At 51.1% G+C, this 22870-nt stretch overlaps 9 protein-coding genes across 9 annotated transcripts; 5 read left to right on the top strand and 4 right to left on the bottom strand.

The window, feature by feature from the left end:
- Window positions 1-898: 898 nt before the first annotated feature.
- On the top strand, window positions 899-2935 carry APUU_11487A (uncharacterized protein; the record flags this gene model as incomplete). The annotated part of the gene is made up of 1 exon (XM_041697582.1): window positions 899-2935. One exon carries the CDS (start codon window positions 899-901, stop codon window positions 2933-2935), a length of 2037 nt encoding a protein of 678 aa, XP_041550853.1.
- A 630-nt stretch (window positions 2936-3565) lies between these two features.
- APUU_11486S (iron-containing redox enzyme family protein) lies at window positions 3566-5797 on the bottom strand (the record flags this gene model as incomplete). Its single annotated transcript, XM_041697581.1, has 1 exon — window positions 3566-5797. One exon carries the CDS (start codon window positions 5795-5797, stop codon window positions 3566-3568), a length of 2232 nt encoding a protein of 743 aa, XP_041550852.1.
- Window positions 5798-7045: 1248 nt separating this feature from the next.
- On the top strand, window positions 7046-7943 carry APUU_11485A (class I SAM-dependent methyltransferase; the record flags this gene model as incomplete). Its single annotated transcript, XM_041697580.1, has 2 exons — window positions 7046-7198; window positions 7278-7943. The coding sequence occupies 2 exons, from the start codon at window positions 7046-7048 to the stop codon at window positions 7941-7943; spliced, it is 819 nt and encodes a 272-aa protein (XP_041550851.1).
- Window positions 7944-8181: 238 nt separating this feature from the next.
- On the bottom strand, window positions 8182-11076 carry APUU_11484S (putative NRPS-like protein biosynthetic cluster; the record flags this gene model as incomplete). The annotated part of the gene is made up of 1 exon (XM_041697579.1): window positions 8182-11076. One exon carries the CDS (start codon window positions 11074-11076, stop codon window positions 8182-8184), a length of 2895 nt encoding a protein of 964 aa, XP_041550850.1.
- A 415-nt stretch (window positions 11077-11491) lies between these two features.
- On the top strand, window positions 11492-12423 carry APUU_11483A (putative oxidoreductase, 2OG-Fe(II) oxygenase family; the record flags this gene model as incomplete). The annotated part of the gene is made up of 3 exons (XM_041697578.1): window positions 11492-11790; window positions 11848-11878; window positions 11926-12423. 3 exons carry the CDS (start codon window positions 11492-11494, stop codon window positions 12421-12423), a joined length of 828 nt encoding a protein of 275 aa, XP_041550849.1.
- Window positions 12424-13415: 992 nt separating this feature from the next.
- On the bottom strand, window positions 13416-14662 carry APUU_11482S (uncharacterized protein; the record flags this gene model as incomplete). Its single annotated transcript, XM_041697577.1, has 3 exons — window positions 13416-14140; window positions 14269-14293; window positions 14354-14662. The coding sequence occupies 3 exons, from the start codon at window positions 14660-14662 to the stop codon at window positions 13416-13418; spliced, it is 1059 nt and encodes a 352-aa protein (XP_041550848.1).
- A 608-nt stretch (window positions 14663-15270) lies between these two features.
- On the bottom strand, window positions 15271-17087 carry APUU_11481S (cytochrome P450; the record flags this gene model as incomplete). Its single annotated transcript, XM_041697576.1, has 6 exons — window positions 15271-15701; window positions 15758-16342; window positions 16403-16471; window positions 16521-16623; window positions 16674-16790; window positions 16851-17087. The coding sequence occupies 6 exons, from the start codon at window positions 17085-17087 to the stop codon at window positions 15271-15273; spliced, it is 1542 nt and encodes a 513-aa protein (XP_041550847.1).
- A 1125-nt stretch (window positions 17088-18212) lies between these two features.
- APUU_11480A (uncharacterized protein) lies at window positions 18213-19573 on the top strand (the record flags this gene model as incomplete). Its single annotated transcript, XM_041697575.1, has 4 exons — window positions 18213-18374; window positions 18428-18569; window positions 18624-18750; window positions 18814-19573. The coding sequence occupies 4 exons, from the start codon at window positions 18213-18215 to the stop codon at window positions 19571-19573; spliced, it is 1191 nt and encodes a 396-aa protein (XP_041550846.1).
- Window positions 19574-20098: 525 nt separating this feature from the next.
- Window positions 20099-20872, top strand: APUU_11479A (isocitrate lyase/PEP mutase family protein; the record flags this gene model as incomplete). Its single annotated transcript, XM_041697573.1, has 1 exon — window positions 20099-20872. One exon carries the CDS (start codon window positions 20099-20101, stop codon window positions 20870-20872), a length of 774 nt encoding a protein of 257 aa, XP_041550845.1.
- Window positions 20873-22870: the final 1998 nt, after the last annotated feature.

Genomic DNA, 22870 nt, shown 5'->3' with positions numbered 1-22870 from the left:
TAGTGGAATGTCCTTAGTAATGTGCGCATCAAGGACAATGCATACCTCATTAATCGTGATAGATCGGCGGACGGAGGACTGCATAACTGTGGGGGACTGATGCCGGTATGAGAGAGTGTTGGAAAAGCAGGGGTGTCGATTGGATGATCTCTTAGCGTTCATGCAGCAGTATATTACCTTTTCCCTGAGTAATTCCGTACTGGGTTAGAAGGATAGCTGGAACTTGTACGACCTCGAGCTGCAGAGGAGGAGGGAAACCCCCGCATATGCATGTAGCAAAGTGCTGTCTAAGACATGTGTCACATCTCAGCTTAAGCCATCGATGAAGCTGTACCCCTTCCCCCCATTGTACATGCTGTGTAACATTGAGATGCGAATCAGTTCGTATGCTGGTCACTCCTTACGTATTTTTGCAGGCTGGAGGAAAAGGAACGGGCATGAGCGGGGGAACTGTTGCAGTGCTGGCAGTTCCCCCGGAGATCGGAATGCCGCTGAGTGGATGCTCTTCCCCCATTCCAAGAAGTTTTCCTCCATTCCAAAAAAGGCCAGAGGTGTTCAGGGAGACCAGATGGTAAGATTACCGTCTTCGTGCGAAATGGCTGGCTGCCGTGAAGAAAAAAGCCCTTGCAGAGCAGCCATGCCAGGCTGTGATTGGGCAATCGACCCTTACAGTCTTGTTATGCCAGGTTTCTATTACCAAAGGAGCCCTTACAGTATAGTTGAGCCAGCCAGAGATTCGCGCAAAAAACAAATATAGCGTGGCAACTGGGAATCTTTTAAAGGCGACGCAGAATGCGCAATCGAGCAGAGGACATGCAGCCTTCTCAAGCAGATTCTTTGCCCTGCTGAGCCATTCGGACCATTAGCCAGTGTTCAACCGTGTTCAACCGTGTTCAACATGAAGACCGCGTGGACTGTCGGTGTCGGGGCCCTTCTGGCCTCGCTCGTCGACGCAAAGGACGACTCGATCCACGGCGACAAGCTGTACAATGCGGGCAAGACTCCTGCTGTCGAGCGCGTTGGAGACAGCGAGGTTGCGACCCTCGACCAGCCCAAGCCTGCTGGCGGCAAGATCAATGCCGCTGACATCGATGTCTTCTGCTCCTCCGAAGTCGAGGCCCACGCGTGCTCGCAGGTTCTGGACTCCAATGTGGGCACATACTGGAAGGCCGACACCGGCCCAGAGCAGTCTATCACGGTGGACCTGAGCGAAGAAAAGAGCATCAGTGGGCTGGTCATGATTCCTCACCAGGGCGCCAACTCCTTCATCGAGAAGCACTCCATCTCCGTCAGCCAGGACAACCAGACTTGGACCGAGGTCGCCTATGGCATGTGGTGGCCTGATGCCAGCGAGAAGCTGTCGACCTTCCAGCCAGAGAAGGGCAGATACCTGCGCCTCACCATCTACGAGAGCACCGGCTACATCGCAGAGCTGGACGTGTATGAGCACGAGTACATCCAGCCCGATCCCTCTAAGGGTGCCTGGGGCCCGACGATTGATTTCCCTCTGGTTCCCGTCTCTGGAGCTGTTGATCCGGCTAATGGAGAGTTTATCGGTTGGGCTTCGTGGCAATACAACACGTATCTTCAGAACTCCGGCTCGAAGACGCAGACAGCCACCTGGAACCCCGACAAGAAGACCGTCTCGCAGCGCGAAATCAGCGACACCGGCCACGACATGTTCTGCACTGGAATCACGTATGATGAATTTGGCAACCTGGTGGTCACTGGCGGCAACAGCGCGTACGACACCAGCATCTTCAACACCACCTCCCGCGAATGGCAGACTGGAGCCACGCTGGACCTCGACCGGGGCTATCAATCGTCGACCATCCTCTCCGACGGCCGCATCTTCATGATCGGCGGTTCGTTCAGTGAAACCACCGGCCTGAAGAACGGCGCGGTCTATGATCCCGTTCAGGACCGCTGGTCCAACCTTGACGACACCGATGTTGTCCAGATGTTGACCCAGGACCAGCGCGGAGACCGCCGCGACAACCACGGCTGGCTGTTCGGCTGGAAAGAGGGAACCGTCTTCCAGGCCGGGCCCAGCAAGAAGATGAACTGGTACGGCACCGAGGGCCCCTCCGGCTCAACAACCTTTGGCGGAAACCGCAACAGCGAGCGCTTCGGCGACGCGATGTGTGGCAACGCGGTGATGTTTGACGACGGGAAGATTCTCGCGTTCGGCGGCGCCCTTGACTACGTCGGCAGCGATGCCATCAACGACACCTTCCTCATCAACATCGACCAGCCCAAGACCGAGGCCGGGGTCGTCCGATCGCAAGACATGCACTTCAAGCGCACATTCCACAACTCGGTTGTCCTCCCCGATGGCTCGGTCTTCGCAACTGGCGGACAAGGCTTCGCCCAGCCCTTCAACGAATCCACTGCCCACACCGAGTCCGAGCGCTTCATCTACGACGAGTCCGATCCCGCCGGTGGCTCATGGGAGTCTCTCCTCCCCAACACAATCCCCCGTGTCTACCACAGTCTCGCCCTGCTCCTGCAGGACGGCACCGTCCTCTCCGGCGGCGGTGGTCTCTGCGGAAACTGCTCCGCCAACCACTTCGACGCCCAGATCTACACGCCCCCCTACCTTCTGAAGGAGGACGGAACCCTGCGTGAGCGCCCGGAGGTTGTCTCCGTCGAGCCGTCGTCCGCTAAGCCCGGCGACCGCGTCAAGGTTACCACAAAGGGAGATATCAACCCGGCCGCTTCCGCCATCGTCCGCTATGGCTCGGCCACCCACACCGTCGATACCGACCAGCGTCGTCTTTCCGTCCCCTTCGAGAAGGATGGCGAGGATGCAAACAGCTACACCTTCCAGGTCCCGGAAGCGCCTGGTGTTGCGGCGCCTGGGTACTGGATGTTGTTTGTCCTGGATAACCAGGGTACGCCTAGCCGCGCCGTGAACGTCCGCATCTCTACCTAGGGTTTAATCACGACATATGGTAGTTAAGGGTAGACAGGTGCAATGCTGTCAAAATTCTATGGTAATTTGTCTAGTTTAATGTTTGGTGTCAAGCTACAGCTTTCGGTATGATTGTGCTTACTGTATTTTACTTCTTGGCCATCTCTGGTTCCTTATTTAATCCAAAATTGAATTCTTGCCGTCCTCTGGTTTATACCACATACCCTAATGAGACGCCAGACCTCCACACCCAAATACCTTGCAAGGCTGGTGGCTAGCCAGTTATCTCCAACAATCCTCTGTTCATACGGCATATCTAACCTAATTCTAAATATCGACTATCACAACTGTTCAAACAGGTCTCGAGACTATAAGATTGAATCTTTGTAGGTAAATTTATTCAGGTTGTGACTGGCAGTCTATGTAGAATAGAAGCCTCTGCATGGTCCCATATCGAATAGGGCTATTCCTAGCTACGCTTACTGGTATACTGATAGTGACCATCGTGTCTCATAATGTATGCATTTTGCATTCTAACCTCCCTTCAATATTTGTATCAAATGAACAAAGTATGTTTTAGCTAATACCGACATTGAAAATTACCCCCGAAGAATCGAGATCAAATGTAGCCTCGCACAAAAGACGCACGATTTACTCCGACACTGTACCCTTGAAACATTTATCTATCTCCGCCTTTGCCATGCCATACCCACGATGGTAGTCCGAATGACGCCCATCTCCATCCGGTATATGCTGCAAACAAACCTGCAGACACTGATACTGCTTCCTGGCCAGCGCCGCAAGCCGCTCACTACTTTTCGGGCAAAGCAAGCGTGGACTCGAGAACTCGGAAACCATCTCCTGCAGCTCCAGAAACGCCATCGACATGCCGAGCAGGATTCCGAAGTTCTGGATCGGGCTGGACGCGAGTTTAAGCATCATCATGGCGAACTCACACGGCCACCGGGAGAGGAGGCTGTGTAGGTCGAGGGGTATTGGGAGAGATGATGTGGATGCGGATGATACGAGACGCAGCATTTCGAGCCCGAAATCGACGATTCCACCGTTCTCGGCCGTGTCGGAGTACTCGTCTTTGCCGGTGACGATGGGGTGTTCTGTTTCGAAGCCGGATTGGAAGCGGAGGAAGCGGACTACGGCGCAGCCGATGGCGTCGGTTGTTCTTCCCGGGGCGTATAGGAATGACTCCAGGAGACAGCACTGTGTGAACCAGAGGGGTAATAAGGAGGATAGATTGAGGTCTGTTGTTATTGATGGTGTTGTAGGAAGGCTTTCTGGTTCGGTCTTTGCGTGGCTAACGGGGACTATGTTGTCCCTCTTGTCGGTGTCTGGTTCCTTGGATATCGAGCGCGGCGTCGGTTCAATGAATGAGTAATAGAAAGGGACTCGGTCGTGGATCATGGAATTGATCCAAAGCTCCAGTGTTTCGACTTCGCTCTTGGTGAATGAGCCGTACATCCTCCCTCCCCATCGCAGCTCTTGCACCAGTCTGCTCCTTTGGCTGTCACCGGGGTATATCCATGGTTTACAAGAGCCCAGACATTGCATGAACTCTTGCTGCCATCCATCGACCAAGAACGCTTCAGGATCCAGCCAGTCGGCCAGCAGACGATGTCCGATCTTCACCCGGCTGCCACAGTGCAGTCTATGGGCAGCCTGGAGCTTGGAGCGGAATATCGCCAGGACTCTGGACTCCAGCGCAACGTTCGAATCGGCATTGAGTTCGGGGAGAATGTTGGTTGGCTGGTTGCCCTTTTTTATTAACCACTCGCTGAAGATATATCCAGCCTGGATTCTCTTCCAGCCCACCTCAGCTGCTACCCCGCCCTCCGTCTCAGCAAGATGCTGTATGTAGTCGACGACACTCGTCATAGCCATAGCAGCATGACCAGAGTGACTATTATCGATTGAAACATGAAGCAAAAAATAATACGGATTGAGATGAAGCTCTGGCAGCTCCTTCGCCGCTTGCATGGTATCCAGCTGGAGAGCTTCGAAATGCATATTGAACCCCAGAATCTCCGGAACAAACTCATGCGGAAACAGCGAAACAAGCAGCTGTGCCGCTGCTGCTCTCCAGTACTTCAGATTCCCCAGCCTGTACCGCGGGTGCAGAATCGCCTTTGTTGTAGGCGAGGGCAAGTCCGGCTCAAACGCCCCCAGCAGCTCCTCGAAGATCTTCACATGGTGTTGTTCCGCATTGCCATTTCCCAGTTCCTCTGTGAACACCTGCCACGTCTGCTTCACTATCGATCTCAGCGCGAACGGCATGGTGATTTTGTTGAAATGGCCGAGCCAGGCCCCGTCCACCAACTTCAGCGGTGCCATGTTGCGCAGCAGATCTCCGGCCATCTGCTTGTTTTCGAACAACTCGCGCGGTCCCCCGGATTTTCGGCGACCGATGTACTCATGATATTGACTGGTGACATTGTCCTGTTGGCTGTCAAGAAATCGAGCAAGCTCCTTCTCGTCGAAGCGTTTGATCGACAATATACTGCTGCTGCTGCTGCTTGGAGCCTTGACGTAGTCCTCCAGTGCTTGCGAAAGCAGGATTAGAAAAGACTGGCGTCCCAGAGGCTTTGTGTCGGGGAAGTCCTCCAAGTTCTGGAGCTTGAAAAAGAGCTCCTTGTAGAATTCCAGCTCGCCCCGTGCTGTCAATTTGGCATCTTCTGCGGCATTTGGCCTGGGCCTGAACTGGCTGCGGAATTTTACACGCAGGCCGTTATTGGATGCGTCAAGCTTGGGATAGTTGCCCTTGTGAGGCCTCAAGTAGAGATATGCAATGGCACTAGTACACACTAGAGCAATTGCACCGCAGATTACAAGCTGACGACCCTCAATGTCCAATTGAAGGGCAAGAGGCATTGCGAAGGTGTGTGGGAGGGTGTTGGAAGGGCGGGCTGGGGAGGCTGAATGCTCTCGAAAACTTGGTCAACACGGAGATCCTGTTGGGACTGGGTATTTGAACATCATGTTGCAGGAGTCTTGGACGATGTGATGTGCTTGTGCTGCACTTTCTTTTTCGGCTGCATGATTGTCTCTCAGGCGGAATTCCGAATAACTGATAGAAGGCCCAAGTATGGTAACGACAAACAATAAGAATGCAAAAACGAAACGAAACGAAAAACATAAAACAAAAACGAACAACGATAGATAGCTCATGCAAGGACTTCTCCGTCGCTCAGCTCCAGCTCTGGTCTGCTTACGTGGCGGAAATCCGGATTCCTCTCCTGGCAGGGGTTGCTGTCTGCAGGGGGAAGGCAAATTGGGCATTTTTGCATTTTTGCATTTTTGCATCTCTGCATTTTCGCTTAATAACAATTATCAATACACAGCTGGCTGGACGTGACGGCCAGGGAACGAGTGGCCTACGATGGGAAGTCGAGTCAGCGTTAACAACTTAACAACGTAACACCGGGGAATGTCTGGATTCTATACGCAAGGCGTCTTAACGCCCTTGGCTCGCTGGCAATGATCAGGCATGATTGACTGATACAAGAGATGAAGCTCCCTCAGCTGCCGAACGTGGGAAAGCAGGCACCGCGAGACAATGCAATACCAGAGGAATTGACCCACAGGAAGTATCTGATTCTGAGCTCGGATCTTATTCTCGATCTGCAATTGCAATCTGCATTTAATCTGCAGGATCGGAGCTTTCGCCATTCGCCGATCTTCCTCCAGGCCGATCTCTCCCGTATTTGCAAAGCTTTGGCCCCATGCGCCTCCTGCACAATGGCTTTGTGTAACACGAGGTTACGCCAGTCTCTGTTTTCCTCCAGAAGACGAGTCTCAGCCAGCCACCCAAAATAGCGGTCTGCTTCGTCTTCACTCTTCAGCGTCTGCATCCTGCAGATAACCACACCGAATAACTGCGAATACGGGGTTAACCTCGGGGCTACTCTGGGCAGCTTGAGCTTCTTCAAGCTGGTCTAGATAGCCCCATAAAGCGGGCCTGCTGGTCTCTGTGAAATCGAACATCAAACCCCCATTGAAGCCGCCACGACCATTTTCTGAAGAGACCAACATAGGCAAATATGTAGGCATTCGTACTAATACCGCTTGTCCTGTTCGAAGAGATTATCTGAAGACATTTTCACCGCAGATCACAGCACAATGACAAAAGGCAGCGGATATGTCCGAGTATGGAATGAGGACGCCAGGCCCTCCAAGCAACTGGGCCTCGAAACAAGGAGATTCCTGACCGAGTACGCCAGGTTAGAACCGGGAGCAGGAATAGGAACTATGGAAAAACATGTCATACACATTGTCAGTAACAAACGTTTTCAGATACAACTCAGAAAGCCTAAAGCCTTGATCAATCTCACACACTCTGTCTGTAACATAGGCAAAAGAAGCATTTGGAATCGAAAGCTTCCCTTGCTTTCAAAAGTTCACGTTCCTCCAATTCGATCTCTGCCGCTCGCCAAAGTACCAGCTCATCCTAGAGGAGATCAAAGCCGGCAATCTGTTTCTAGATTTAGGATGCGGACTCGGCCAGGAGATACGCCGCCTCGTGTACGACGGGGCGCCGTCGGAGAACCTCATCGCGCTGGAGTTACAGCAAGGCTTTGTCGACCTAGGTTACGAGCTGTTTCAGGATAGAGACCACCTCAAGTCCCAGTTCTTGGTCCAAAGCTTCTTCGAGGACACGCCCGAGATCATGGGTCTGGTGGGGAAAGTGAGGGCCATCAACTCCGGAATGTTCATGCATCTGTGGGACTACGATGTCCAAGTCGAGACGGCAAAGCGCATGGTTCAGCTTCTGGCGCCAGAGAAGGGGGCAATCATTACGGGTCTGCACTTTGGCTGTTCCTCTCCTGGCATGTGGAAGGCCGTCAAGGATAGCCCGATGTTCATACACAACGAGCACTCGTTGAGGGATCTTTGGGGTCAGTGTGCGCGAGAGACAGGAACCTCCTGGGACTTTCAGTGTGTTGTTGAAAGATCCGAGGATTGGCAGGATCTCGACCCAGAGGCTTTGAATCTGAGATGGACGGCTGTGAGGCTTTGATAGGAATAAGCTGTCTTCCTCCTAGGACTTTATGTCGTTCAAAACTGAGTTAACAGCTAAATTATGTCATTAGCCGGCAGATCCAACTATATCTGATGTTTATTTAAGGTTGTGTATCAAAGTGTGTGGCATTCAGTCAAAATTAGGAATGTTGCCCCTTTCTTCCTAAAAGGAACTATTATTTATTCCCTGGTGGCGACTTCAGAACTGTATAAGTCACAATCGAAGTGTTTGGTTATCAACTTGAACCATTCGTCTCAGCCTCTCGCACCCATTTAGCTATCGCCGTCTCCATGTATCCCTGCGTTATAACCGCCAGCTCCTTGTCCTCAACAATCGAGTCATGGTCTCCATCCTTTACAACCCCCCATTCAACAAAATCCGCTCCCACCATCTCATCCCACCCACCAGCATCAAAAGTCTCTCGCGGCGCCTGAAGCCAGTCCTGGCTAACCTGCATTTTCGTCTCCGGCCCTTCTCTCTTCAGAAGCTCCGTCGCCTCGACAACCATTTCCGTCACCCTCTCGTAATCGCCACGCCCAGCCCAGATGACGAAAATCCGCGGCCGGTCCGGGCCGGTGAACGGACGAGGCTCATAGTTCATCTTTGCATAGTACGCTGCGACCCGATGTCTCTTTCGGAACGCAGGGACTTCCACGTCAGGCAGGCCTTCACGACGAATCGGGGAGAACGCGCCCATCATTTGGAAGAGCTCGACGGTGAGCTCGGGGATGTGAGCCGGTTTCCGGGGCAGTGATAAGTCGAGCATGAAGATCCCCAGGACTTGTTTTCCGTGCTCGCGCAGCCGATATGCTGTTTCGTATGCGGTGGCTGAGCCCATTGACCAGCCGCCGAGGATATATGGGCCTTGCGGGTCGAGGTTGAGAATGGTGTTTGTGTAGATCTCGGCCGTCTGTTCTACCGTCCAGCAGGTTTCGAATTTGGTCATGAGGAATGGGGACCCGAAGCTGTAGACTGCACGGTCGTTGGCGAACTTGGGCAGTGTTTTGTATATTAATGGGTTTCCGGAGCCCGGAGGCGTGAGGAAGATGGGGGCAACGCCTGGTCTGGGGGTGCCCTGGATCAGAACCGTGAAGCATTGATCGATAGGCGGGTCTTCCATGACGGGCGTGAAGTCTGCAAAGCCGTCTGTGTCTGAAACTGCGCTGATCTGTTGGCAGATCGTACCGAATGTTGCCTGGGTGAAGAAGACAGACGACGGCAGTGATACTCCTGTTTCTAGCTGGACGACCTTGAGAATTGTGATGGACATGATTGAATCGACGCCCAGCTCAATCATGCGAACGGACTCGTTGATGGGATGTCCCTTCTCCTTTTCCAGAACCGTGCACAGGGACTGCATCACTTGAGGGCCTGAAATAGGCCCATCGATCCTGCGGCTGTCTTGTATATGCTGGCGGCGCTGCTCCCAGTGTACATTGACCAATTCTTCCAGTTTGGTCTTCTGGACTTTTCCTGCCATTGTCGTCGGGTATGATTCATGTCCCAATGTCTGCACTGGTACCACCTCTGCCGGAACATAAAGATCTCCCATCCTCTCCGAGACGATTTCTTTAAGCCTGTTTGCCGTGTGGTCATCGACCTCCTGGTTCACGACTGCAACAGGGACCTCGCCAGCAACATCATCCGGAGCACGCACGATCTGCGGCTGGAGAATATGCAGTTCAGGAATTTGGCCCAGAATCGCTTCAATGGCCGATGGTTCAATGTTCTCGCCTCCACGGATGATCGTGTCTTTATACCTACCAACCAGATAGATCCGATTGTCGGCGCCAATGAAGGCTTTATCGCCAGTGCGGAACCAATGCCGGCCATCGTCCGCAATGTAGAAGCTATCGTCATCTTTTCCGATATATCCTTTGATCAGACTTGGGCCCGTGAAGTGCATCTCGCCAATCTCTCCCACCGCAGCTGGCGCTTTGCTGTCCTTGGCGTATACCCGAACAGACATGCCCGGTAAGGGTGTGCCAATAGAAACACGTCTGTCCTTGATGATCCCACTGGCCTGATCCACTACACCAGACGAGACGAGGATGCCCTCGGTCATACCGTACAGATTCTCCACCCCTGACGCGCCCAAAGTCTCGAGACAGATCCGTATTACCTCTTCCGTTGGCGCCGAGCCCCCCATTACAATTCGCCGCAGGGAGCTCAAATCCCTGGCTGCAGCCGGTAGATTGCTCAAGGCATGCAGCATAGTCGGCACCAACCCTGCATGGCTAACTTGTTCCTCACGAATGGCCTTTGCAACTGCCTCTGGATTGAACCGTGGTCCTGGCAGCACTACTGTAGCTGCGTTTAGGAATGGGCCGATAATACAGAGCCAGCCGAACCCGTGGTTATTAGGCAATGTGAACAACGCCCGGTCTCCAGGCTGCATAGGGACACGGCTTGTGCGCCAGCGCTCCGCGGCCGCAAGGCCGTATGTCGAGGACATATCGCAGCCTTTCGGCAGAGATGTCGTTCCGCTGGTGAAGAAGATTGTTTGGTCGGGGGAAAGGCTTGGGTGGTCATCTCTGCACAGAGGCTGCCCTGGAGCTGGGCTCTGCATCAGCTCCTTAAAAGGTGTCCAGCCCTTCTTCATATCTCCTTCGACTAGTATCCGCATGCAGTTCACCTCCGATGTCAGCTCTTCAATCTGCGCACACATATCAGATGTCCCTGCTATGACGCCTACGAAGTCGGACTGGCATCCTCTCCTCGCAATATCCAGCATATGCCGCATCTCCTTCAGATTTGATAGACCCTTCGGGTTGAGTGGAACATAGGCGCAGCCAATTTGGTACGCAGCCCAAGTCGCAATAACATATTCCGCGGTATTTGGGATGAGCAGAACCAACGGGTCTCCTTTCTTCAGACCTCGACTTTGTAGCCCAGCGGCAAATCGCTGTACAGCGCCGTCTAGGTCGCGGTATGTCCATCGCAGATAGTCCGCCTCGTGCTGTGCGCTGTCGAGCGGCTGGCTCGCGATTCCGTAGAGAGTGGAGGGTTGCTGCGTGCTGACAAGAGCCACAGTATCGGGGTATTTCGTCACGTTCTGGTTGAACACCTCGCGGAGGGTGGCATCGGGGTCTGGAAGGGGACGCCCGTGGAGTTCAATGGGGGGCATCATATTGAATTGCTTGGTAGCTGTCAATTGTTCTTGCTTGGATGACACAACCAAAGAAAAATGACGGTCGATCAAGACCTCAAAGGCAGAAGGAAATAATTAAGTATGCAGAATGTGACAGCTCGCTAAACCGCTACACAAAGGCAATAGAACCATGCGCGGCTGGTAATCAACTCCTTTTTCGTCACATCTGTTCGATGTAAGCTGCATACCGGCAGGGTTAGGGCCCTTTGACTGTTGATCAGTACCCAATACCGACCGTGTCTGTGCCATGACGAAATATTGCTTTCCAGATTAATTACATTGAAGGCGGTAATATTTCAAATCATTCAACCCAGTAATTCTTTAAGTGTATCAAGTGCTCTGCTCTCGCCGAACTGCAAACAAGCACCCAGATTCCAGTCCAGTCCAGCTCACCATGTCTCAAACTGTGACTTCCACCCGCGCAAAGACAACCATAATTGTCAGAGATCAATCTTTGGATGTCGCTGATCTCGACGTGATCAAGCTGGAAAAGCTTGTTGCAAAAGACCCCGCTGAATCGGCAAAACTCCTCAAGGCCGCGGGGTCAGAGGGATTCTTCTACGTTTCTTTCGACAATGACCTGTCAGCGAAGATCTCATCTTATCTCCAGACTTGCTATCAGAACTCCCATGAGTTCTTCTCCAAGCCTTTGGACGAGAAGATGAAGGCGTTCCGAGAGGGTGTTGACTACGGGTATGTTTTCTTCGAGTAGAGTCGGAACAGCCAGATTGACAAGTATCACATCAATAGCTACAAAAAAGCGGGCATCGAATCATTTGAAGTAGGTATGCCTATTATCTTTGGTAAGCAGTGTCTAATTACTTCCAGATCCCTCGAGACAAACAAAGCAGTCTCGCTTTACCACCCCCGTTCGCAGAACACGCTGAGCCGACCCTCGATCTCCTCAACATCTGCGATACCATAACACGCACTGTGCTCCGCAGCCTCTCCGATAACCTCGGTCCCAAAGAATCCTCGGTTCTGGAAAATGCCCACAGCGTCGACGGACAGAGCGACTCTGGACTAAAGTTTGTCTCTGGTCCCACCAAGGCATCCATTGCCGATGTGCCCGACACTACCCACACCGATGGCGGCTCGATCACTCTCCTCTGGTGCGAGAAATGGGCTAGTCAGATGCAGACGAAAGAGACGAAGGAGTGGCTGTGGGTTGACCCCAAGCCGGACTGTGTGTTGGTGAACGTTGCGAATTATCTACAAGGGCAGGCTGGTGGCCGTCTGCACTCGCCGGTCCATAAGGTCAGCCAGCCATTTGATGGTGAGGAGGACCGGTACTTTGTGTCTTACTTCTTGCGGCCGAATCACTAGATGCTCAATAACATACTTCTTAATCTCGTGCCTACCAAGTATTGAGAAGTACCGCCAATCGACCTGGCAAACAAGAATCTCTTTTTGGAGTTGCCGGCGCTGCCCCGCGTTGCAGGCAACCAGCTTGTTGATTGCCAAACAATGCCCCACAGCTGCAGCTTGATAAACAATGGACCCGAACCATCCTTGCATGGGTGGGGACCGGAATCTCGTCTCGCACTAGCTTAGCGGCCCGTGGCTGCCCCACTGCGCTAGCGGCATGCAGGTAACAGACAATACGTAATTTGTAATATGATACCTCGTGCATAGCGCATCCACGTCCTGGAGCACCTGCTTCTTCTGCAATCTGCAATTGCAGATTTGCAGATCGGTACCACACCGCTCATCATCGAATTCCATGTCTGAGCTCAGCCAGCCACCGTCCAGTTATCTTTGCACTTGGCGCCTTGGCGTCGTTTCCTTCAGAAATCGCTTCCAACCTCCAGGGTACCAGCGCTGCCGAATGCAATAAGTGATCCACGAAGGATATTCGTACTCATCGAGACCGAGTCCCTCTCTCGTAGCATTGGGCATGCGTGTCGTCTGGACCTCCCCTCCTGGGATACCGGCTTACCCTTTTAACCGACCGCAATGTTCGGACTTTCTATTGCTGAACACGCACGAGCTCTTGCAAGTTGTATCTTGTATGCAAAAGGAGACCGTGCTTTTCTTGCAATGACACGTAGCTTGTTTTGGGGGTTTTCTTTTTCTTTTTTCTTTTTTTTTTTTTCACATTGCATTGCATTGTATTAACAATAGTCTCGTATTAAGGCTCTGGCATAACTGACAGTACATGTTCCTGCACAGAGTGTAATAATACCAACCAGTGCGATATTCGGACGCGGAAATAGCCTTCATTTGTAGATAAGAAATATGATAATGAACCTCCATCTTCAAACTACATAACACAGCACTAGAGCCAACCCTCCTATTCCCAATAAAAGCCAAAATGTTCACGCACTCACAGCTTTGGAGTCATCTAACTGCTTCGCCGCATGCTGCTGTTTCCTCACCTCAGCCTCCAGTTCAGGATACCACCGCGTCCCAACCCCTGGGTAGCTCGAGACCCCGTTCGTTAGAAGCGCCTCGCCAACCAGACCCTTGAAAGCCTCAGCAAAGTACGTCTCCACCTCAGAGATATCATCGTCTCGACGTAGAGCCAGGATATGCTCCGGAATATCGATTTGCATATCCTCCGGGGCCACATCCAGCCCCAGACTCTGGAAAAACGGAAAACTCAGGCGCGTTCCATTATGCCCCTGGCAATACTGGCCCTGTCGCAGAATGACTCGGTGGGTGGTAGCAACGCAGACCCCGCGGGTGAGTGTTTCGAGTGAGCGCCCGATATTCACGACGAGGGTGTTTTCAACAGGAGGCGCGGCGATCCACTCCCCGGCCTTGTTCTGGACTTCGAGGCTCGAGTGGCCGGTGCCCTGGAGGAGGAAGGTTAGGAAACTCCCGTCCTTGTGAGGACCGACGCCCTGGAATCCTGTTTCTGGATTTGAGGAACCTTGAGGGCGCGGGTACGCGGCTATTCGAAGGAGACTGTAGCGGGTTTTGTCTAGTAGTTTGGTGAACACGGTAGGTTCCATGTCCAGTGTCTCTGCGATTAGAATGGCAAATGTGTTCGAGAGTGCTTGTATCTCGTTCAGGTACGCTTCGACTGCCTGTCGGAAACCTGGTACGCAGGATTCAGGAGGCCACTATTCCATAAAGTCAATATCAGACAATACGGGTAGGTCGAGGAGAAATATAGTCATGCCTGGTTTGGACCGATCAGGTTATGGTAGTCTGGCAAATTCGAACCACGCGCTGAGTCGTCAAAGCCAACCTTCATAATTACTATCTTTTAGCGGTTACTTTCAAAGAACAGTAGTATGTCTGTACACACCGTGAGCGTCTCCCGTCCATCAGTCTTCGTCCCTGTTCTTTCACTACCCAGCGAAGCATACCCTCGAAAGTGCCTGCTGTTGACCAAAGCCACCTGCTCTTTTTCGGCCGTTGGCAGAGCAAAGAATGACCCCGTTTTCTGGACAAGCGCCTCGCGGACTTTGATTCCTATAGGCGGATTCCTGATGTAGAAGAACCCAATGTTGACGAGAGCATGCCTTAGGGCAGATAGAAACTTGGGTTTCGAGGTCGGAGATATTGCGTCGCCATACTCGAGTATATGGATTGACGTGAATTCTTCTATTGCCATGGTAAGCTTCGAATACTAGTGGATAGATTCACGATGGTGCCTGGTCCGCAGCGATATAACTCAGCTTAAACTGCCTAGATATACTCAGCTGCTCAGCTGCTGGCATTATGAAGCTAGCTAGTCGTATTCTGTGCCACTGTAGCACGGCCTACGTATTATGTCCTACCTAAGTAAGTAGGGGTATCCAGGTAGCCGAGCCAACAAACAGACTGATATTTGAAGGACTCTCATGCCGCCGGAACCATAATTCGCATTCAATCCTGGAAGCGACCCAATCCTTGTGCTGTGGCTTGCGGAGGAAAGACAAACATGTTCTCTCCTGGGTGACGAAATTTTCAATCGCATTGAACGTACGAAATCACCAATAGATTGCAATGCAATAATAACCAAAGTACCACTGCGTCACATATGCCAATACAGGTCTCTTAAGACAACAGTCCGGAGATACTCGATGCTGCCATGTATGTTTCAAAGGTGTACTGGCGGTCCCTGAGAAAGAATTCCATTTGTATGGGAGTCGGATAGTAATAGCTTTTTCATTCAGAGAAAATGGATGTATGACATATCGAGTAAAGACGTAAGTCAGACAAGGTCCAACATTCAAATTCTCATAGTTGAATCTCCTCCTGCCTCCGCCTAACACGCGCCTTCAAGCCCGGATGGGCAACATGAGCCAGTCCGCGCTGAAAGCAAGCGCCCTCCTCCGGAATGGTAACCGAAGCGTCGTATTTCATGATCACATGGCAGAGGAGTATCTTCTGCATATACGACGCAAAGAACCTCCCCGGACACGCCTGGGATCCATGGCCAAAGCTGAACTGGTCGGGGGATGTTGATGTGAAGTTGTATGATGCCAGACTCACGGAGGGATCTGCCTTCTTGCGTAGATTGTAAAACCGGTAACCGTCGAACTTGTCGCCGTCAGGCCAGATGGAGGCGTCGAGCATGTGGGCGCCGGAGACCATCATGGGGGTTCCCTTCGGGATGATGAGTCCATCTGGTAACACGACTTCCTCTACAGCGATTCGCTGCAGCATGACTGATATCGAGTCAGCGGGGACATTCTGTGTGGGGAGTGCAGGTAGGTAGACTCACGAACGGACTCGGGATGCAGACGCTGTGCTTCCTTCAGGACACTGTCCATGAGCACGAGATTTTGAAGGGCATTCTTGTTGAACCCTCCCTCTTTTCCAACCACATTGACAATCTCCGAACGGAGGTCCTTTACGAGTTGATCGTTCCCCCAAACTGAGTGAAGAACATGAGTGAACAATTCGCTCCCTCCATCGTACGACACCAGGCAGAGGGCGATTAACATGGACCCAAGCTCTTCCGATTGGTCGTGGACCTTTTGATGTAAAAAGTCTAACGGGCTCTTGGGATCATCGTCCAAGCTCTGCTGATCGAGCTTTTCTTTCAGCGGTTTCAGAAGAGTGTTGACATGATGGAGAATAGATCTGAGCTTCCGGCAATTAGGGAAGAAGTGCGCGACCAACGGCTTTGCCCATTTTGGGAATCGTCGAAGCTCAAATCCTGCCACGGCTGCCAGCTCGACATATTCAGAGCTCGCGTGGACCCAATCTGGATTCCGGTAGTAGTCCTTGTCGTTGATGAATACCCTGGACATTATCTGTGCGATTATTCTCCAGACACAGTCTTTCAGCATGACCTCGTGGTAATCTGTGATTCGTCAGCTCCGCTCTCAACGTTCATTCAGCTCGTCAGGATACGGAGTAATACCAGGGTTATCAGTCAAAACTTGACGAAGGGCATAGTCAGACTCTTCATTGAGTGGCTGAATAAAGGTCCCTGTTACAGTTAGCCGCAGACAATTGGAGACTACAAGCGAAAGGCTGACCTAAATGGCGATTAAGCGAATGCTTCGCCACAGCATGTACAATCCTTTTATCGCTTGTCATTGATGCCAGTGGCTCAAAGCCGGGTACGCCATTGTCCATCTTCTGTTTTCTGTTAGTCTTTGTTTTACCAGAGGGTCATGTCTTTTCCTTACAACTGCGTGCGCCTTGATGAAGTTCAGGCGCTTCTCATTGCGGATCATATCGACATATTTACGAGACAGGATCAAGCGATACGCAGAGTCCGTATAGAGATAGAAAGCATCTCCGTGCTGTTGAAGTAGATTTTACACTTAGATAAGACGAACGGATCAAACTCGGGAATCACTGACCTTCTCCAGACAGGACCTGACCAGGCCAAGGCAGTCATCCAGGAACCGTTGCTTAGCTTTGCCATTGCCCAGCTCGTACCATCTTCTGCCAATGACTGGTAGTCGGGATGGATTCTTCAGTGATGTAGATCTCCACCAGTAGTAGAATACAAAGATAACCAGGCCATAAAAGACATAGGACGGGTCGGGTGAAAACTGTCGATATTTTGATATCGCGTCTTCCAGATTGAAGGGCATTTGGAGGCTTGGCAATACGGATGGATGGTTTACACCAAGTGGCAGGAGGAAAATAAGATGGAAACGAAAAGACCGTCGACAAGCATGGGTGGGGTGGCTCCAGCTCCTACTCGCGAGTACCCAGCAGCCCATTAATAACTACTGACGCAGTGGTTCACCGCACCTCCTAGCAAGGCTATGCTCGGCTTCGATACTTGGATTCTGCAAAACAACAAGTAATGTTGAGATTTGTATGAATACCTTGGCACACTGTGTCAATACACACCTGAACAAGGGCCTTGCTCTGCTGGAGCTGACTGGGCTCGTGCTGTGGTGACAAAGCCAATCTGGAGAGCTAATGCACGTCCTATTCGTCAGGTGTAAAAACCATTTCCTCCTCATTCCGGTTCCCCACTTGGAGCTTGAGAGTGGATGTCCTGTCCCTTGGTGGTACAAGCGAGTCGCGATGCAATATTAGACCTGCAGAATCACACAGCTGGCATTGCAGAAGCTGACACATCCAGCCAGCCTTGAAGATTCACCGTCTTTTTACCTGCATATTGTGCTACGGAGTACACTTTGTAGATCGCACTTAAAGGTGGATTGAAGCTCCAGGACGAAGGAAATCTGAGTAAGCTCGATCTCGATCTGGAGGATATCGTTCTTGGCTTCAATTTAGTTGATTGTCTTCAATCTCGTATCGACGCAAGCTCTCAAGAGTGTGATAGTCGGGGTAGGCGCTTTATAGTGAGTCCGATGCAAACCTGACATGGAAGCAACAATCAACTTTCTTTTGCCTTGGTAACGAGAACATTGCAATTTGCATTCCATTATACAGTTACCTGCAATTTACGGTATTTAACAAGCTGCACCATGTACATCTGTACGGCGATCTATCATAATCTGAGAGTAACACCCTTACTCCGACTCCGTACTTACATGCTTCAGCTTAATCTATTTCATCATCTCTTCTTGTAATTCTGCAAAAGCATTATGATAAATGCCAAGTCATGTGCAGAGACAACTCCATACCCCATTCATTTCTCTGGTCTTCCTCCGAATACTGTGTTGTTTCCCTTACTTATTAGATAACTTCTGGCGATCGCACGTGTGGATCTCAAAAAATTGAACTGCATCACCGTGACCATGGATATTCCTCAGCTTATCGAGTCCATCAAGTTGGTCAATTCTTCTGACACTGTTGAATCTCTAGACCCTCAGCAACGAGCTGAGCTTTACCAAGCCTGCGATCGATTGAGGAGCCAATGTGAAGCTCCATTGGATAAGACGCTCAGGCTGCTTTATTCAGTAAATCTCCCATACTTGATCTCTCGGGCGCGGTCCAGCTAATCAACTTAAAGTACCACCAAGCCATCGCTGTCCGTCTCGCAGTAGACCTTAAGCTCTTCGATGCCATCATCAAGCGTTCCTCCGAGGATAAAGAGGGCCAAGTGCGCGTCGGTCAGCTTTCTGAAGATGTCCAAGCCGACCCAAAGCTAGTTGGTATATATTTTCCTCTACTCTATTCAATTCTACTCTGGTATTGATGAGGAATAGGGAGGCTCATGAAGCTACTTGTGCCGTTGGATATTCTCAAGCAACATACCTCTGATACCTTCTCTCCCACTCGATTCACAGAGGCCTACGTCTCGTCGTGTTGGATGTCTGCAGCCGTAATATTCTTGTAAGTGAACTGCTCTCTTTCTATGTCAAGCGTTAACATACAACTAACATGATGCGTGTTCAGTACCCACCTCGTTCTTTTCGTCGCCCGGCTCCCGGAGTACTTCAAGCAGAAAGGATGGAAAACTCCAGACGATATTGACGACTCCCCCTTAAATTTCGCACTCGGAACCAAGGATGGATATTTCGAATACATGTCGTCGAATCCTTACTACCAAAACGCCTTCGACACAGTCATGGCCTCGCCCTATCGTCGCGACGAGAAGGATTGGCTAGACTTCTTCCCAGTGGAGAAGAAACTACAAGTACAGACCCCCACCGATGTTGTTCTCGTGGATATCGGTGGCGGCCGGGGTAAAGACCTCCTGGCCTTCCACAAGAAATTCCCTTCTCTGCAGGGAAGACTGGTTCTCCAGGATTTACCACACGTGCTTGAGACTGCTGATCTGCCCAATGGAATCGAGGTCAAGCCCCATAGTTTCTTCGATGAACAGCCTGTCAAACGCGCAAAGGCTTACTACCTCCGTACTGTCCTCCATGACTGGCCGGACAAGCAGGCCGTGGAAATCCTATCAAGGATTCGTGAAGCAATGGGCCCTGATTCTTTGGTGTTGATTCATGAGAAAGCGATGCCGGAGACTAATATCCCTTGGATGGCTGCGATTGGCGATGTGACTATGATGACTGCGTTCGCGTCAGCTGAACGGACCGGTAAGGAGTGGGAATCGCTGTTGAACAAGGCTGGGTTGAAGCTCAATCGAATTTGGAAACCTGAGGGTACTTCTGCGCAGCAACAGGTTATTGTTGAAGGTGCACTCCATTGAGTTGAAGGGTGTTATCGTTGCTGTTTAAATACTGAATAAACTGTCTCGACTTGAATAAGACTGGTACATACACCCCTTCTAGGCCTAAAAAACAGTAAATTTTATATTATTAATTAATTCCCTAATTTATTATTATTATTTTCAAAAAAGATCGTATAATTAATAATAACATTATTTATATAACGCGATTTACTACTTTTTAGGCCTAGGCGGGGTGTATCACTGTGTATGTAAATAATCCATAGAGGTGTGTGTGGAGTAGTCAAGATGTGATACGGCGCGCCCCTGTCTTCTTATGTTAGCATACTTGATGATGAACAGTGTGTGCCCGGGCCTCGATGTGCCCAATCTCACCGTACGTCATCAGGTGTGCTAACATGAGAAGACAAAGAAACCACGATCCAAACACGTCAAGAGAATCGAATCCTCTGTTGGCACCAACGTGACGGGGAGAAATAAAGTTCGACCCCTCCCCAGTTCAACATTCTGGACTCTCTTCATTCCCATCCGCCCATCCAAATCATCATGGCTTCCAACTTGAACCTCACTGCAAAGACCTTCAAGAGTCTGCACAAGCCACATCACCCAGTCATTCTCGCAAACGTGTACGACGGCATCTCAGCCAAAACAATTGCATCTCTGCCCTCTTCAAAGGCCATCGCAACCGCAAGCTACGCAATCGCCGAAGCCGCCGGCACCAGCGATGAGGCACTAACCCTCGAAGAAAACATCAGAGCTACCAAGATAATCGCATCCGTCATCAAGGACTCCGGAAAACCATTGACCGTCGATATCCAAGATGGATACGGCGAGCAGCTGGAAGACTCCATCAAACAGGTAATCGAAGCTGGCGCTGTCGGCGTTAACCTCGAGGACTTCGACAAGGAGAGAAAACAGTTCTACAGCGCTTCCGATGCAGTCGATAGAATCAAGCGGGTTCTAGCCACTGCGACCGCCCTGGGTGTTCCTGATTTCGTGGTCAATGCTAGGGCTGACGCCCTTGTATACGGCGGTGCGTTTGACGAGGTTGTCTCGCGCGGTCATGCATTCCTTGATGCTGGTGCGACAACTGTGTTTGTTATGGGACCCATGGATAGGCCGGTTCCTGGGTCGCTGACAAAAGAAGAGATCGCGAAGCTGGTGGAGGCATTTGAGGGTCGAGTGAATGTGACACCTGGGTTGTTGCCCACCAAGGAAGTTGCTGCTCTTGGTGTTTCGAGAATTAGTGTCGGGCCGGGACTTCAGTTTGCTGCTGTGGGTGCGATTAAGCAGGCGGCTGAGCAGACTCTTGATGCTTGATAGGTGCTCAATTAATGTACTGCGTAGTCTTAGTGTGCAGTGCAGATGTATCTACCGTACATGCTACCCATTACCTAGGTGTCACTAGATATATATCACCCTTGCTGCTGGTTGCGGAACCGAACGTCGTCGCGCACTTCCTGATATAAGCATGGCCCTGTATATCGCCCGAAAAGGCCCCAATCCCCTCTGTATCCCTCCGGTCTGACCTTGGCCGGCGTCGGTTGCCGTGGTGGCCTTTCGGCGACCGTTGGCGGTTGTCTTGGATCAGTTAGAGGAACTTTTGGGGAAACCGACTGACAGCTGGAGGCTTGGCAAAATCGCGTTTATTTGGCTGAATTTTCTGCCTCCACCGCAGTCGGTGACTGGTCGGCTTTGCTCTGATTCGGGACGCCCGACTGCTCCGTCCACGCACTGGGCGTGATCCCACAGCGCAAAGCGGCGCTGGCCTAAACTTAATTTGGAAATGAAGTCGAGCATCCATCTAGAGTTCTCGAAAGCCTTCAGCATCAAGGCATTTTCATTCAGTACTAGTACTGTGTAGCGGAGTCTGCGTTTTTTGACATATTGGACACTGACTTCATTCACACACTACCGGTCCCTAGTAATAATACCCCTGCTGTTTCAATTGAGAGAGAACCGTTTGCCCATAAGGTTCAGGAGTTCGAGCTCAATGATGGACTAAACCAAGACCGATCGATTTTCTTTGTCCACGTTGACAGAAGAGGACGCCGTATTCCTTGTCTCAATGCGAAGGGTAGCACGTGGCTTACAGCGCTGAGCTATTCAGAAACCAGACTCAAGGGTGCACAGCAAACTTATATAAGATTGAGGCAGTCAGCATTAGAAACTGGAATATATCTTCTCTGTTGTATATATATTACTGGGATATAAAAGATGGTATGGTTTCGCAGTCCAGAAGCGAATAATCTATCCTTCATTCTAGGTGTTTGGTAGACGCTGTAAACACTTGGTATTGCCAGAAGAGAAAACGAGGTCTAGTAAGAACTATCCAAATTCATATATAAATGTCTAGTCTTTATCAATATCTTCAATTTCACCAATTCAATCGAGAATACACTTTTATACTGTTGCGTTCGTTCTGACCGTTTTGAAAAAAGGTATATATATATATGTAGAGTGTAGACTAGCACCAGAGCGGATAGGGAACTCAAACGCCTGGCTGTAGCCTTATTTATGTTGTATATTTGAGAATCCAGTCGAAATACATTAATGTACCGAGAGTACAGCACTGCGCAGCCATTGCCATGATTTCCTCGTTAGGTTCCATTGTCCGGAGCTGGAACATGGTGCCGTGCGGAACGAATCCGTCCTTGCCCGCCAGTCCACAAGCCGCAAGAAATCCCGCTTCACGGGAATTCTTCCTTGCCTCCATGAGACTCCATCAGCCCAGCTGGCAGCGAGAGCGGAATAACGGCCCTTGGGCGACACAGGAGGACGAGGAAAGTTTCCAAGGTTGGTTCAGGTTGCTTCGAGACAATGCTGAAACGAGCGCCGACCCTGTCATCGCTCCTCCAACGCAGGCTTATCTGATTCTGCGATCAACGTAGTCAGGGACGATCGTCTGTCGGCTTTGCAGTCCCTCAGATTAGATAACCGCGCCAGTATCTCTGTCTACTCCATGAATTAAATACGTAGTAAAAAATAGCCTGCTCCCAGATGCGCCAAATTCTGCCCGCACGAACACGAACCTGGGCCATGGCAGCAATGTCTGGGAGGGCAAAGGCGGAATTCGGCTACTTACGGTGTGGGAGTGTGCTCGGTAGCCTTTTCGGGAGATTTCCCCATACAATGCTCCAGGCGATGCCTGTTGTCGCCTCCAACCGTCAACAGCACCGCGCTCCGCCCGCCACCTCCAGTTTCACCCTGGAGAGAAGTGCCCGAATTTCTCTTCCGAGCCCGGAGAAGCACCGTCGAGCGTGGGGTCCGCTGGCAAACTGCCAGCGCATATATAGATAGCGGTGCCGAGCCTGAAGC

Source organism: Aspergillus puulaauensis, chromosome 1 (genome assembly GCF_016861865.1).
Source record: "Aspergillus puulaauensis MK2 DNA, chromosome 1, nearly complete sequence".
Lineage (NCBI taxonomy): Eukaryota > Fungi > Ascomycota > Eurotiomycetes > Eurotiales > Aspergillaceae > Aspergillus > Aspergillus puulaauensis.
This window is presented reverse-complemented; position numbering and strand designations above follow the sequence as displayed.